The 17,817-nt window shown below is 29.8% G+C and overlaps 1 protein-coding gene across 1 annotated transcript in view; it reads right to left on the reverse strand.

Moving 5' to 3' along the window:
• LOC107457287 (ras-related protein ced-10) overlaps positions 1 to 17,817 on the reverse strand; it is a 45,218-nt gene that overhangs the window by 11,954 nt on the left and 15,447 nt on the right. Inside the window, exon 2 of the mRNA XM_043043499.3 lies at positions 1,303 to 1,430. Coding sequence (XP_042899433.1) covers positions 1,303 to 1,427 — 125 coding nt within the window. The 5' untranslated portion in view covers positions 1,428 to 1,430. The remainder of the gene's footprint in view (positions 1 to 1,302; positions 1,431 to 17,817) is intronic.

The raw sequence follows: 17,817 nt of genomic DNA on the forward strand, positions 1-17,817 counted from the left end.
AAAACTCCTAGATGAAGTATAAGGAGAAATTTGCCTTCGTAGAGGACTTTTTGATGTTACTAAAATGCATTCGCGCGACATAGAGAGGAAGACTACGAGAACCTCCCACGGTTAGCCAGACGGCAAGGAAACTCTCCATGATACGTCTACCACTGAGGATATTTTACTGGGGTGCAACCTAGATGCGGAATTCATATCGAACAACCATCGCGGAGATTCGAACTCGGTTCACCTCATTGAGAATCGAGCGTTCTATCCCCAGAGCCACCGCGGTTCATCCATTCAAAATTTTTATATCCGTCGTTAATTAGCAGACCCAATTTTAGGTTTACGACAACTAATGTTCAACTACGTATCCTTGTAATTTTGAACCAATCCAGAAGACAAGGAAACGCCTGGATCAGTAATCCCAGAGGTATGATTTGTCATGGGAACATGGAGGACTTTGCGACTCGACTGATTTAACGTGCATCAGTCACTATTTACTACACGGGGAGTCATTAGCCCGCAGGAATCGAACCCACGAACTCTTGGACATGGGCCCAGTGCCCTGCCATCCCAGCCTATCCAGTCTAAATTGTATCAATCAGATTCTCAATTTCACAAAGCATATTTACTATAAATTTTCATTTTGATGAAAAAGTTACAGAGGGAAATATGGTCGGAACAACGTAAGAAAATATTTTACATTACAAATACAAGTTTGCTACTAAAATATTTTATCGTTTATAGCTCGAGATAAATCGTTTATTTATTTAAAAAAGTAAATAAAAATAAAATAAAAAGTTGATGAAGAAGAAGGAAGGAAGGAATATATTCATTCTCCTGCCTAGAACCGTGATCGTTTGAACTATTTAAAATTAAAACTTTTAAGTAACGAGAACGGTTTAAACTGCTTAGACTAGCTTCATATTACGAACCTCGCTCTATTCACACTCGATGAGAAATGCATATTCAAAGTTGTTCTTGATTTATTTAATAAAATCCCTAAAAAAATAGGAGTGATTACGAAGAGGTTCTAAGTTCTGAAAAATCAATACAGTTTGACTGATTCTCATCATTACTTTCATCACCGATGCATTCGAAAACCAAAAAATCTTCGAATTAATTATTTAAAAACTTTGTATATTGCAGAAGTGTATAATTGTTTCAACTTCGTGACAATTTTATTCCCATTAATTTCCCAGGTGTAAACACAACTAAAAAATTGAGTCACTTGACTTCAATATTATATGTTTTACATTAACTAATATTTTGAAGAGCAATTTGAATTGCTTCCAATAGGATAATCGATGAACTTACACAGTTGGTACGTATTCTTCATCTGGAAAAGCTCCTGTGGTGTAAGATATGAGTAAACAAGTTTTACCAACAGTTCCGTCTCCCACTACAACCAATTTGATTGCTCTGTTGACGAGCTTTGCCATAGCCTATAAAAACAAAATAAAAGATTATATTATCCAATGATCGCAAATCAATAGTTTTATAGCGCTTGCAAGAGAGGCCTATTTTTGTTCCAGGACATAAAATAAAAATAGCTAATGCAACGCATAAAATCTCCTAATTCTTTGAAATGACCGGCAATTTGATTCGTTAATTAAAAAGAAACAGAAGAAAGTAGATATGTATGGTTTGCTGAGTTCTGTTTCAGAAATCAGAGTATTTATTCTTACCAGTTTTAATATTAATTACAAAGCTTGTCTAAATATGGCACTGCTGATTTTAGGTAATTTTATAACCGGCGTTTATCAGTCGACGAATTTACTCCAATCAATGTTCAACTTCGAAGCCTCAAACTAACTCAATGATCATAGGCAGACAATCACTAAATTAGTATTCCTGAATTTATCTGAAACCGTGTTTTTATTTTGGATGTGTTTATTTATAATGGAATGATTTTTGTAAAGGAAGGTGGTACAAAAAACCGTCGTGCTATCTTTTCGAAGAATTCAGCATTCTTGAGAGGAATCCTTGTACAAGTACTATGTGCAAGAACATAGTATACAAGTACAGTTCTGATTCAAAATATTAAAATAATTGAAAACTTCGACTATGAACTCTGTTATTTGTTTTTTACTTACTTAAATTAAATTACGATTTTAACGAGTCAAGTCTACATATTTCACAATATGTTTTAACTTAAAAAATTAATTATTAAAATAAAATTTTATTTGGTCCAAAACATGTCATTATAAACACTAAAATTCAATTATAAACGGACAAAACATTGCTTAATATTTTGTAGCTTTGATTGCAATAAGCGACATTGACCCAAGTATACTTAATGCTCTGCACTGACTCAGCTTTGTTTTCAGGAGCAATATCTTGCAGTTTTTTTTTGGGAACTTCAACTATTTCTTTGGGAATGCATTCCATTTTAGGGTCACTTGCGCATATGGAAATCCACATCATCACACAGACTTCAAATTTTACAGAATGTTTCGGGTACTTTTTATTAATTTGTCTTCCAAGCTCGAATGCCTTGACTGCCGTAAAATACACTGAACATACTTTTGTCACTAAATAATATCTTTTTCCAATTTCCCAAGTATCATAAGTATTTTGATTTGCACCATCTCATTTTTTCAAGTTTTTGTTTAACAGTCATAAGTGGTTTTGTTTTTGAAACAAGGGATTGAAAATTAAATTTATGAAGACGTTTTAATGTGTTGCCTATTTAGAAATATTAATTCCTCCTCTCAATTTCCTATGCAATATTGTACACCCGGGAAACGCTTTTTTTTTTAACTACAGCCTTCAATTTTCTACCATCTCTAACAGAAGTTTTTTTTGTTTTCGCTCACCATTGCAACGATTATTTCTAAACTTTCCATTCTTCCGATACTGTTGTAAGATTTTATTACTGATTGACTGAGGACAACTCAAGTAGTAATATATTGTTGATTAATATCATGTCGATGTTAAGTCATTAACTCATAGTTTTATTGATTCTGGAATATCACGTAAGCATCTCATTTTAAAACAAATTCCAAACATAAATAAAGCAGTAAAGTCTTTTTAAAATAATCGTTTGCAATAAATATAAAATTCTTTTGAGCTTTCTCGCTATTAGAAACAAATTAGAACTATTAGAAACATTCTACATTCTAAAAATTTGGATTAATTAAATTAAGTATTCTAATATTTTGAGTTGTAATAATATAATTTTATTTGTTATTAGCTTTCCTTAAAAAATGAGGAAATTTTAGGCTTCCGTCGCAATTTCACTGAAAAATAAATTCCTAAAAAATATCGTTTGCATATATGTATTATATAATACTTAAAAATAAAGTGTTTTCTTTTCAGAGAAAAATCGATTATTTTAATATTTTGAATCAGAGTCGTACTATGTTAATGAAGACTCTATTGAGAATTCTTCGCGTCATAAATGTGTGGCTATCATTTATAACATGAAGATAGTGTAAGATGTTGATATATTTCTTTCATGTACGATATTAATTCAATAATTTAAATTACTTTTAATAACTAAATAAATGTTTCTAAAAATTTTGAAAATTTATTTCTTATCATTCATCGCCAGTTTCTTGTCAAATAAAAAAAAAGAAATTCAAAATTCATCATAAAGTAGTAACTTTCTTCTACGATATTTAAAAATATATAATTTTTTATTTTCTAATTTACGTTTCTTTTTCATGACATTTCTTTTTACGTTTCTTTTTCAGCAACATACAAAGTCTTTTAGTGATATACTATTTTCTTATGCTTTGAGCATGCATCAAAATTTTAAATGGTATTGTCTAAAATAAACAAAATAAAGCTTTTTTTTATAATTCATTGTTCTTTACATATATTTTTAGATGTTATAAAGAATTAAAGCTGGAGTAAAAATTCTTATGGGTCACTGAGAAATAGTATAAAAAGAGAAATATAGTACGAGAAATAAGAATTAAACGCTGTTTTTCGAAGCTCAGTCGCCAAGGAAAATAAAATAGCCATAGTTTAAATACCTTACACTTAAAGCAATGTGATGATTTTAAACTGTATATAATCTTGCCGTGAAGAATTATTTGGACTTTAGAACAGACGAAAAACTTAAATATTTAAAAAGTTATTAAATTTTTTTTTTAAAAAAAAAATCTCTAATTTCACGACATTTTTCAACCTAGATGAAAATTATCAAAATCATTGTCTTATTCCCAGTTTTTGCAAATTTTTATGAAAGCAAGTATGAAAGCGCTGGAGTAAGTTTTTTAAATATTAAAAAATTAGACCAGAAACGCTTTCCATTTTCACAAAACTGTGGTTTTTCTCAATAATGACGTTTTGCGCCATTTACATTATAAGCATAGACAGTGCTGGCTTTAAATGGGCAAAACTTAACCTAGCAGTCATGAGTAACAGTTGCAATCTCACAGCAGTTATAAAAATAGCATATTATTCTCAAAAAAGCATAATTTCATAATATTACGACGTAGCCTTCGAAAAACAGCATTAGATAATTGCTTTCGAAAAGAGAAATAAAAATGGAAGTTCGGCGATAGTTGTAGGGATCAAAATTCAAAATGAATACCTTATTTTAATAATATAAAGAGAAGCAAAAAAATCGTGATTCAAGAATGTGTATTTTTCATTTATTTCTACGTATTTTTCTAATGTACTTTGAAGAAAAACGTATTTTTGATGTTCTAAAGCAGAGGTTTCCAACTTACATGAGGCTGGGGGCCGCAATTAAAAACACCAGTCAAATGGCGGGCCGCTACTTAATAAAAATTTTATATTGAACTCTTTTATGTTTGAAGGAACATTAAATATTACAGTCAGATTTTTATCAAGTTGCACAAAACAAAAGTATTGAATTACAGATAAAAATACAAAGTAGCTTTTTACCCGAGAAATAATTTTTTTTTTTGCACCGTTGGTATGTTAAATTTCACAAAAACAAATAAATTAGTTTTTTTTTCTATTTTATTTAAACGAAAGAAAATTATTTTAAACCCATAATGATTATTTACTCAAATTGTCCGTTAAAAATAACAACAAATATATTTTAGTTCGCGGGTCACAAAACGCAGGCCGGACGTGGCCCGCGAGCTGCCAATTGCTTAGCACTGTTCTACAGCATAGTTTCCATTTTTTTTTCTCGCGTTACTTCAGTTAATTTTATGAGTTTATTCATCTTTTTTTTCTTTCTATGTGTGTAATTTTAAATCTAATCATAAAATCTAATCACAGTGCTTAAGTTGCTTTTAAGCTTATTTCTGTTTTAATTATCGACTTTTTTAAAGCTTTTTCATGCATTGCTGTAATATTTATATACACAAATTACACAACTTAGGTATCTTTCTCATTTTAGGAGTTATTGTGTATTGTGACTCAAAGTTAGGTAATTCTCAATCACCCTGTATTATCTTCAACAAAGAACCCAATAGTTCGCCTATGAATACTAGATGTACAGTTTACCTCCACTTAATATTAAATTCACCACCCTAGACAATTAAAGACCGTAGTTGTGACAAAGAATGAGATAAGAAAAATAAAAAGAACGGAAACGCCTCCACTCTTAAGCTTCTGACAAGCTCAGGTCATCACCGCCTTCACAAATAACGCAGACAAAAGAGAGGCTTAGAAGCAGCTAATAAATAGCTGCTTTTGTTAAGAAATGTCAAATGGCGGCAATTTCTGTCTCATTCAGTATCAAAGGAAGCTTGTATTCGAAGTTGTAATGACTAAAGCTGAAGGAATCGTAAAATTTATTTAAATGCTTAATAAATTGGGAGTTATTCTCAATTTAAAAATGTAGATTTACAAACAATGCATAATTTGGCAACTTGACAAAAATTCTTCGGTATGGCGTAGATATTATTTTTTTTCCTTTCGGTTTAGTAGTAGATTTCTAGTCATTTATTATTCTTGTGTGCTAAAAAAAATTTCCATTAATAAAATGAGAAGCTCATTTAGTTTTTGGTACACGTGTTATGTTTCCTTTTACTAACTGAATATGCGTTCTTCGTATTTGGTGGGGAAAAAAACAGAGAAAATAACCAATAAATCATAACTAAAGAACACTAAGAAATCGTGCACAAAACTGGATGACGTATATCAGCACAATTATTAAAGCTAAAATAATTCCAATACATTTATTTACTCTTACATTTTGTCCTTCTCTGTTACTTTACATTATTAGATAACCAGCGTTGAGCAGCTGTCGGGCTAACTAACGTCAAAAGATTATCAGTTCCATAGTCTTATATTATCATATTATAACCGTAGTTGAACAGCCAACCCAATTTTGGGTTTATGACTACTAATGTTCAACTCCATAGCCTTGTAATTTTGAACCCAATCCAGAAGACAAGGGAACTCCCGGATCAAGTATTGCGAGAAATTTGCCTTCATGGAGTACTTTTTGATGGAACTCACCCGCATTTGAGTTACATAGAGAGGAAAACCACAAAAACCTCCCACCGTTAGCCTCACGGCAAATGGACTTTAACCCATGATCCGTCTACCAATGAGGATATTTCACGTTAGCACTGTGATCGGTGCAAGCTGGATGCGGAATTCGAATCTACCAGCCATTCTCGGGATTCGAACCCTGTTCACGTCATTGGAAGGCGAATTCTCTATCTCCAGAGCCATCACGTCTTAACTCGATATTCTTGAAATTCTGAATCAAACAAGCACCTGGATCAAGCATTGAGTTAAATTATCCTTCGTGAAGGTTTTTTTTCTTCTTTTTTTTCGTAGAACTAATCCGTATTACATGGTATGCAAAACTACGAGAACATCCCACGGTTAATCCAAATTGCAGGGTGGCTCTAACCCATGAACTGTCTGTCACTGAGGATATAGATATTTTACGTCAGCATTGTGGTCGGAGCGAGTCGAGAACAGAATCTACTAACCATAATTGGGATTCGTACCTGGGTTACCTCATTGAGAGGCGAGAGCTCTATCCCCTGATACTATATAGATATATACTATAACAGACCATCCATATAGATAAGAATATATACTACTTCAGAATGTGTACATTGGAATTTTAATAACGCTCTATATATGTATCTTGAGCAAGTAACGATATTTATAGATATATACCCCGATAATATTTAAACTCAACTAATTTATATTATTTTTATTCTGATTAATGTTTTCGTCATACAAATAAAATTTATCAACACTCACGATACTGTATTTAATAATTGAATTATCGGTAATGCTGTAAATTTATCGTTATCGATGATCATCACAATATTATAGTATTATATAATTATAATTAACGTAATACTGGTGATTTCAATCCAAATCAATATTCATCGTCATTGGAAATAATTAATAAATTTAAAAAATAATTAATAAAAATTTAAAGAGAAAAACACTAGCTGGAAATTGGTTTTAATTTTACATTTTATAAAATAAATTTGAATTTTTACTAAACACAATTTGATTTTAAGCAGACTTCATCAATATTCTTCTCTACAATCTGCAAAGTATCCAAGACTTTCTGATCCACATTTTCTGTAGGAATATTCAGGATATTTACTGCGTATTTTACTTCAGATATTGGATGATGCTGAAATGTCATTTTCTTCTAAGAAGTCTCTGTCGCTATCAAACTTTTCTTTTAAAACTGGGGTTCCGCCAAAAGAAATTCGATCGTTCAGGGTTCCATAGACCCAAAAAAATATGAATTGCTGCTCTAACACTCACCATTAGCTTCTTTTTAGATGAATATAATGCTTAGGAGAGCATTTTTGGTTATTCATCTTCGTTCAACCAACATTAAAACCAACTATTAACACCAGAGCCAAATACACCACTTATATTTCGCGTCATTTGTGATGCCGTAACTCATTTTTCAATGAAATTAATTTTTTAATTTTTAGAACTTACGATGATTTATTTCTTTAGGCAGGTGTGATACGTAAAAAAAAGACATACGTGAAAAAAAATTGAAAACAGTAAAATATTTTGTCAAGTAATAAACTGTTAACCCTTTAAAGAAGAATTTTTATTAAATGCGTTTTTCATATTTTTTCCATTATTTTGTATTAATTTAGTTCGAAATAAGTGAAAAATACTATATTTAGCATTTTAATAATTTATGGTTATGAAATACAGCATAAAACATCAGTGTCTAGTTCTGCGTTGAAGGTAAAATCTCCCAAACACGACTCCCTTATAAACAATTAATTTTTCGAATTTGCAGTTATTTAGATCTAGTAAAAACAGTTATAGATCATTGGAATTTCTTTAATTTATAAAATCAAGTATTGATTAATTTTTGAATATGAATAAAAAAGAAATTCTACCTACTTTTTTATTTTATATTTTAGTACAAATATAATTCCTGTATTCTAACAGATTTTTTAGTAACTATTTAACAATGTTTTTTTTATGATTAAAAATTACTAAAATATATTTTTACTCGTAATTAGAACGTCAGGTAAAAATTTATTAAAGGGACACCGGTGTCCCTTTCTGTGTCAAACGGTTAGGAAATGACAATTTCATGTATACATATAAAATTATATTCTTTATAGTATTTTAAAACAAAGCGATTAATACTTATAAGATTATGGTAATCTAACAGATTTTTTTAAGTAACTATTATACAGTTTTTTCGATACAAAAAATATATTTTTGCTTGTAACTAGAGCGATAGAAACAAAAAAATTACAAAAAGGGCACCAATGCGACAAAGGGTTAAAGTTGTCACATCCGATCGACAAATTTTATCCTTGACGATCTAATAACGGATATTTAAAAAAATCTAATAAACCTTGAAGAAGGTTTTACTGGGCAAAACTACATTGCATTAAAATTAGTATTTACACTAGCGTTTAAAGGCGAAAAAAAGGATTCTACTTTGTAGTCTCTGCATTTTTTCCTGTTCTGAGTGTAAGTAAAGAAAATGAGTTTACAAAGGTCTTTTATGTTCAGTTTAGTAAAAAAGAAAAACATAAAATTCGACTTGTCGTTCAAAGAGACATTTTTCTACTTCCCCCTGCGCCGTGAAAGAAATTTTTACTTTTTACAGTAAATTAACTCGGAACTAAGGCACTATTTAGCGCCAATAGGCGACGCGCTGAGGCACTTATTGACCTTTGATCCCGAAAGACGCGCCAAGTATATCATATAATGCCTCACGCTTGAACTTGATTAGGAAATAATGGGTACAAAATATGAGAATATATTTGGGGATTATTTTTATTAGTTGCATCATAAAGGGTAGTGTTTTCTTAAGTATTTCTTCATGCGAGCCTCTTGTTTAATTCGTAATAACGGGTGATTAGGAAATAATGGGTTCAAAATATGAGAATATATTTGGGGATTATTTTTATTAGTTGCATCATAAAGGGTAGTGTTTTCTTAAGTATTTCTTCATGCGAGCCTCTTGTTTAATTCGTAATAACGGGTGATTAGGAAATAATGGGTTCAAAATATGAGAATATATTTGGGGATTATTTTTATTAGTTGCATCATAAAGGGTAGTGTTTTCTTAAGTATTTCGTCATGCGAGCCTCTTGTTTAATTCGTAATAACGGGTGATTAGGAAATAATGGGTACAAAATATGAGAATATATTTGGGGATAATTTTTATTAGTTGCATCATAAAGGGTAGTGTTTTCTTAAGTATTTCTTCATGCGAGCCTCTTGTTTAATTCGTAATAACGGGTGATTAGGAAATAATGGGTTCAAAATATGAGAATATATTTGGGGATTATTTTTATTAGTTGCATCATAAAGGGCAGAGTTTTCTAAAGTATTTCTTCATACGAGCCTCTTGTTTAATTCGTAATAACGGGTAAAAGAAAGATAAAATTTAGTAGAATAATTATTTTTGATGCTGCTTATTGTCTTTTAAATTAGGTACGAAAACATAACTTTAAAATATTTCACCACGAATATTCATAAAAATAAAATGATACTTAAGATGAAATGAAAACAAAAATTTTCAAAAAACTTTATAGTTATTTTTTAAGCATACGTTGAATTTGAAAATTCAATATTTGCAGCTGTTTGCTGAAAGAAAGAAATTTAACGTTTGGACGTCATGTAGGATAATTGTAGTTTTATATTAAGTTTTGATTCATATTCCAAGTAAGTTTTTACTAAATTAAAAAAGGCCAAAAATGGGTAAAAGGCATTTGATAGCAAAAAGTAGTAAACATTTTAACGACTGCACATTTTTATTTATTTATAACACTGAGCCTGAAGACAATTAAAGATTATCACTTACCTACTTTATTCAAGAATACAAGTAAAAAAAGATTACGTATTCAATAGTTTGATAAGAATATATCGCGTCTATTAGGAAAATAATCATCAAAACGTAACTGGAGATACTTCAGTTATTTACATATTTAATGTTTTCTTCGAGTTTAATTGAATTTTCCTGTGGAAAAAAAATTCTGAGAGAACTAATTGTATTCCTTCAATCAACATTAAACATTACACACATAGTAAAGCATCTCAAGTTTACGCGATTTCCCCGCTCTTTCACCCTCTCCGTTACCATGGTTTTGGCAAAAAGATGATAATTTTTCGGTAGTACGCTTTAGTAAGTTATCTGGATAGACTAGCATGGGGAGAAAAGGCAAGATTTTCCAGAAATTATGGTGGTGGAGAGGAGAAAAGTGTGGAGAGTGGGAAAATCGCGCATTGAGACGTCTGTTCTATTTACAAAGACTATAGATACAAAAGTTGTACTTCTTAAAAACTCTTCAGGTTTATCCTACGCACTGAAAATGGTAACATATGCTCCTCGTATTGACAGACGTAATTTGTTTAATTTACAAGAGATATTAGCAAAGTACACAAGCTTCTGAAGCCAAAGAATACTGAATGCACAAGAAAAAAAATTAAATGCATGATCAAGGAAAATGAATAGCAGATTTCCCACTAGCAACAGTGCGGTAAATATATGGGTACTGAACATTTGCTATTTAGTTATTTTAATTTTACATAAACTTTTAAAAACTTTCGCCAAAACAATAATATTTTCGTGAATTGGAAGCAATGATATAGGGCGTAAGTTAATATCTCGTCTAAGTAAGTTGCAAAATTTTTTTTTATAAAATAAGATAAAATTGCTGAAGAATGCGGCCAACTGCTGTGAAAGTTTTGTGTGAAACTTACTCAACTTAATGGTGGAGCCTCACCAAAACATTGACATTTTGACAATACTGGCGAAAAAAGCTGGAGAAAGAACTTTAAATATAACTTTATTAAAAATAAGTAAATGAACAACATATAACAAATAAGAGTAGACTTTTAATAATACATAAATTTAATTGGTTGCAAAGTGAGTTAGTAGTATTTTAATCTATCCCATTCTCGCCAAAGCGATTACTTTAGACAAGCGGTTTGCTATTTTTTTCGGCTATGGAACCCTAAATAATCGAGCTTCCTCTAGTGGAACCCCCAGCATATTAAGAAAAAGTTCGCTTGAAGCTGTAAATATACTAATAAAAAAACTACTATTTAAAAAAGTAAACTATTTAGCAGAGTGAATCATTTCACATTGTCGTTTTCCTTGCGTAAACAACTCTAAAATAGCATTTGGCTTAACATTGCAAAAAATGCTAAAAAAAAAAAAAAAAAAAAAAAAAAAAAAAGATATGTTATAAACTATTTTATAATGAAAGTATGTAGCAGACAAAAAATGAACACACAAATTAAAAGAAATTATTTAACTTCTATAATGTAATAACTTTGTCCGAGCTTTTTTGCCACACCCAGTAGAAAGAAAATAATGTTTTTTCTCCACTTGTCGCTCAATACACACTTCAAAAATCAATTTGCTAAATCAGTTATTGTTCATGAATTCTGCTCGCAAAAAATTACTTGAATAGCAAAATAATTCATTTCGGGGAAGAAATCGAAAATGTCCTCTTCGAAGAAAAACCGCGCAATATCTATACAAAATTGAATATGAATTCAAAAACAAGTGAAATGTTATAAGACAGTCTTAGAAAATGAAAAAAGAATACATTTTTACGTTTTTCGGAATTTAGCAATCACTTGATACATAAATTTGTAGGATAAGATCATTATTTAACTCCATAAATACAGCTTAACTGCCAGATAAGCTAGCTTGAAAATTTATGGCTTAAATTATATTAAGTCCAACTCCCATTAAAACATAACGGCAAGTGTTTAACTCGTTCGTCAGGAGCTGCGTTTTTAGCAGGCATCCACGAGATTACCTGTATGTACAAGCGCCATATTTAGCCGTACATACAGGACAGAAGTTTGTCGGCTTGAAATTTCTGAATTAAGTTACTAAGAATTTTTTGAATGATCCTAAATTGTATTTTTATTCATAATACTTGCAAAAATCTCCAAATATATTGTTAATTAACACTTAAATCGAACCATTCGAACATTAATTAAATAATAATCATAGGTCAGCATGATTGCCATTTTTTACTCTTCCTGCATAATACCTTGAAGTTTCCGACACATGCTTGTCACGGAAATTTTTTAAACCATAACCATACGTCAGCATAATTGTCCTTTTTTACTCTTCCTGCATATTACCTTGAAGTTTCCGACACATTCTTGTCACGGAATTTTTTTAAACCATAACCATACGTCAGCATAATTGTCCTTTTTTACTCTTCCTGCATATTACCTTGAAGTTTCCGACACATTCTTGCCACGGAAATTTTTTAAATAATCATACATCAGCATAATTGCCATTTTTTAAAATTCTTCCTGCATAATCCCTTGAAGTTTTCGACACATTCTTGTCGCGGCAATTTTTTAAATCATAAACATACAACAGCATACTTTTACTCTTTCTGTAAACTTTTACTTTTTCTGAACTCCTCTGTAAACCCTTTTTAAATCTTTCTGTAAAATATTTTCCAAGTATTAATTAAATAATAACTAAAGTAGTAGTAGTAAATATTAATTAATAACAGCTAAAGAATGTCGTGATTAATTTTTAATTTCGTCAGCACAGGAGAACAATAAGCACTTGTTTGAGGTCTATGGAGTTTAGGATGTTCAGTAATCCCTGTCTTTAATATATATTTTTAGAATCTATTAGAATCCAAAAATGTTCACAAAATAGGGATCGTAAGTTAAAATAGGAGTGAATTGAAAAAAAAGGAATCACAACAGAGTACAGCAAAAAGGTGAAACATCAAAACTTATTAGACTGATTGAGGGAACAGCATGGAATTGAAAGATGATCATTTAATTTCAACACGCAATCAAAGTGGTTTTTATTATTTTTACCCACTTTACATTAGTGATTCGTTATATTTCGAAAGCCTTTTTATTTTTTCTTCCGTTAGATGTCAATTTATGCACCCTAACGGATGTACTTTTTATCTTCATTTTTTATACACATTAAAAGCAGTTGTTACTGATGTATGTTCGAATTACTTTCGTATATGGTTTATAAATCCGATTTGCTAAACCGAAAGAAAATTATAGCAGAATGTTTTTTTAAAAATAGATTTTTTGAATAAAATTTGTAAAATATAGTAGCCTATTAGAACTATCAACTTAATTTTTATTTAACTATTTTTATTTTCTAACCAGTTGAAACGTTTTTGATGCATTCCATTAATAAGATAATTCACTGACAAGGGAAACTAGGGAAGTGTGACTCGCCAATTTTAAAATAAACTAGTGGGATGTATGCCTTATGAGAAATAATTTTAAGGGGCAACATTCGTTTCGGTCCATAGAAGGCCCTGTGAGAGATAAAAAATAATTCAATATATAGAAAAATCGATATTTTATTACTTCAATGCAGACTATTAGTTATTGTAATTGTCTCATACTCTAATTAATTTGTAATTAATTCGTTAATTAATTAATTTTCTAATTAATAAATCAATTAGCAAATTAATAAATTAATTAATTTTTAATTAATTAATTATTAATTAATTAATTGATTTGCAATTACATACTCCAATTAATTTGGAAAATTTTTGAAATTTGATGTCAATTTTTTTTTTTTTAAATTAACCTAACAGGTTTTCTGAAAAACTACAGATATATAAAATTTTCAAAATCAATTTTGAGAATAAATATGCATTATATAGTACGTGAAAGTAAGTACCACAAAATTAATTGGAGTATGAGATAATTACAATAACTAATAGTCTGCATTGAAGTAATAAAATACCGATTTTTCTATATATTGAATTATTTTTTATCTCTCACAGAACCTTCTATGGGCCGAAACGAATGTTGCCCCCTAAAATTATTCCTCATAAGGCATACATCCCACTAGTTTATTTTAAAATTGACGAGTCACACTTCCCTAGTTTCCCTTGTGAGCTCAAAAGATGAGTTAATGAGTATACGTATAAGTCTCCTTAGATAAATCACTTTTTAAAATCAATTAATCGTAAAATCGATTTTTCCTCTTAGTTTCAAATTATTAAATTCTTGAAGAACGTAAGAGCCTTGAAAATTAATAGATACATATCTATGGTTATATGGCTCTTTATCTAAATTTAAATACAAAATTAGAATTTATGAGCAATATATGTCTAGTCTCATTAAAGCACCGAAGAGAGAACATTATGCAACAGATGCTCTTATTTTTCTTTTTGAAAAAAAAAGAAGATAAATAGAGGCTACCGAGATAAGATGATCTTCTTAATTGAATAAAAGGATATATCAGCGGTTCGTAGAAGAGTAAAAAGAAGATAAGTTCTATTCTTCTTATCTTGCGGACAATAATACGGCAGATCAAAGATAAAAAGTTTAAAAATAAATTTCTTTTTCAGAAACATTCTCAAACAATTTCAGTTCAATTATACTATTTCATGTGGTTTTATTTTAATTTTCCACATTTTCGAAATAAAAATCAAGTAACTTTCTTGTCCGTTTGTACATTCCATAATATTCCATGGTCATAGTCATAATATTCGCATATTCTATGGTCAACGTTTGTATATTCCATAAAGTGTATCCATTATACTTGGAGTTTCTGCATACAAATACCTAGTTTACTGTTAGCTATTTTCTCATTTATAAAATTCATTCATTTAGATTCCAAAAATAAATTCTATTTAACGCACAATGCGACTGGGAAATTAGCAAGCACTAATATTAAATTGCCGGTGAGCATAAAAGATTAACTGAGGCTGAGTTTTTAGAGCAAATTTAGAGCAAATATAATTCCTTTAATGTAACATATTTTCTTAGTAACTATTAATAATGAAAATATCTGTATATATATTTCTCTTACACGGCGACAAAAAAAAAAGCCTCATTGCAACGCTAGAAAATCGACCAATGATTGCCGCTAAAAATGTTACATGCCAAATCTAGTTGAGATGGCTTAACATATAGCGCTTTTAAAAACGGAAACTGAAATAACCAGAGAGAGCATAAGCTAGGCAGAAGTGAGTAGTCTCTGTCGATAGATCTCTATTTTAGTATTTTGTCGAAAGCTCTTTTTTCGCGAATTTATATTATTACGAATTTATTTGACGATTTTTGATTTATATCACGAATTTATTTGTTTTATTATTGTTATTAGTTATTCATTGAAAAATGAGTCTCAGTCGAGCTGCTACGCTTTAAGATTTTGTACTATAGCACATTTCTAATAGGTTTAACGAATTACATAATCATTTATTTGAATTCAAATTTATTTTAATAATTTAGTATTTACTAAAAAGATGTAATTTTTTTTTAAAAAAAAAAGTTGTTATATTGATTTGAATGATTGTTTTGAATTCTTAGAATTTTGTATATTTGCAATGTACCGAAGTTAGTAGCGAGCGAAGCGAGCTTGGTTTGCAAAGCAAACCATATAAGATTGCGTAGCAATTTTCGGGGGTTGGCGAGCGTTAGCGAGCAGGGGGCGCAGCCCACTAGCACTAAAATATACTTTTACTTAGGGAGTTAGGAAGAAAATTTATAAAAAGGACAATGGTGTCCCATCTTCGTCACAGGGATAAGAGACGAGAACTTCATGGATAAATATAAAACTACGTTCATATATTTTTTAAAACAAAGCGATTAATACTCATGAGAATCCATTTAGGATTACTAAAAAATTGCAAACATAAAAAGATATAGTTTTGAAAAATTGAAAGGGAATCTACGATTTCAAACTAATCTCGGCATCTCTGTGATTTTCAAAGGTTCATTCACAATTATAGCATTAAACTTGATATGAGTCAGAGATATACATTTGTAACTATTTTTTATCATAAAAGGAATTATAACTTAGAAATAAATTTAGAAAATATATCTGATGAAATGGATACGGTTTTATAATTCTAAATGCCGAATTCAATTTAGTAATGCATCAGCAATCGTAAAGAAAAAATGGATACGTATACAGTGGGAAAAAAAATGTCTGAATGCATAATTTAATGGCAGTAGAAGTGGGGGGGGGGGGGGCATTTCGTAGAAAGTCAAATATTTTTCTCTTTCTCGTATAATATGTTGGTTCGAATTGGTATGAATCTTTTTCAAATTTATGATAAACGTTTTACCTTCATTTTGTCCTGTTCAATCAGGTTAGAACATTATTGAATATTTTTTTAAAAAAATTAGTTCTTTAGAAAAAAATTAGTTTCTTATAAAAAAAATTGAAAAAAATTAGTTTCTTATATTTAAAAAAAATTAGTTTGCTAAAAAAGATCTTTGGGTAATAATAGTTAACACGTTGAATGCCTTAGGGGTCACGGGTGAGCGGCACTGAGTTTGTTCGTAGCGTCACGGGAATCACCGGAGACCGGCGAAGCCAAGATTATCAGAAACATATAATTCGAGTAAATTTTTAGATATGTCATGCTAAACCTTTTAAAAAACTAGCAAAGGTCTAACATTTTGCAAATTTAGTTTGTAGCTATTTACCGTTTGGGCAAGCCATGTAAAATTAGCGTGGCATTTAACGTGTTAAGTCACATTTTTTCCAAAGTTAAAATTTTTTTTACATCAAATTGCACATTAGTATTGTTTCCAAGTAGGTTCTTCTATCAAGTTTTTGCATTTTTCCTTAGGTAACAGTGCATTACGCAGAAACATCTTATTCATCATGTAGTAACTTTTTTTACGAAAAAGACTTCTAAACAACTATCCCTTGAACAATATGAAATGTGGGTTATTATTATACAGCTGAAACCCCTTCAATTTGAATTTTATTCAATTCATTAAAAGCTTAGTGAGAATTTTAGTAATTAATATAATTATCGTATGGTAAATAGTTAGTTAAATATTAAACTCGAAATATTAGGACAGATTTTTCTTTCTATTTGACTTTTTTTTCCCAATAAAAATTATAATTGTAATGGAAACTTCAAAATTATCTGCAAGCTGTTGAATTTTTAGGTTCTTAACATATCAATTTGAAATTTCAAAGCAGCTAAAAATTTTACATTACTATTTCGAAACGCTTTTGGGTTTTATTTTCCTTTACGGTAGTAAATTCTTTCAGTAAACAACTCAAATTTCAAAATATTTTCAAAATATATAAAACTTAAAATAAAACTTAAAATTTGTAAAAAAAAAAATAATAATAATAATAACAATAATAATGCTTTTTTTTGTTTCTACAAATGATGCAACAGCAAATGATATAACAATACAAACGTTTTAATTATTCAATGTTACATACAAGTTAGTTGTTTCGTGGTTTTCTTCCCTCTGAGAGGTACATTGGAAATTTTTAACAAAAAAAGACACTTAAAAGGTTTTTCACCAAAAACTTTTCACTAAGAGAATTTTCTCTTACTAAGTAGGTAATAAATAGATTTGATTTCGAGTTTAAAAATTTTCGAGTTTTGAGTATCTTGGAGTTTAAAAACTCCAAGATACATAGTTGGCAATATTTTTCTTTTCTCTATAATATACCAATATGAA

This window comes from Parasteatoda tepidariorum, chromosome 2, assembly GCF_982258835.1.
Source record: "Parasteatoda tepidariorum strain Cologne lab strain chromosome 2, Ptep-v5.0, whole genome shotgun sequence".
NCBI classification, from domain to species: Eukaryota; Metazoa; Arthropoda; class Arachnida; order Araneae; family Theridiidae; genus Parasteatoda; species Parasteatoda tepidariorum.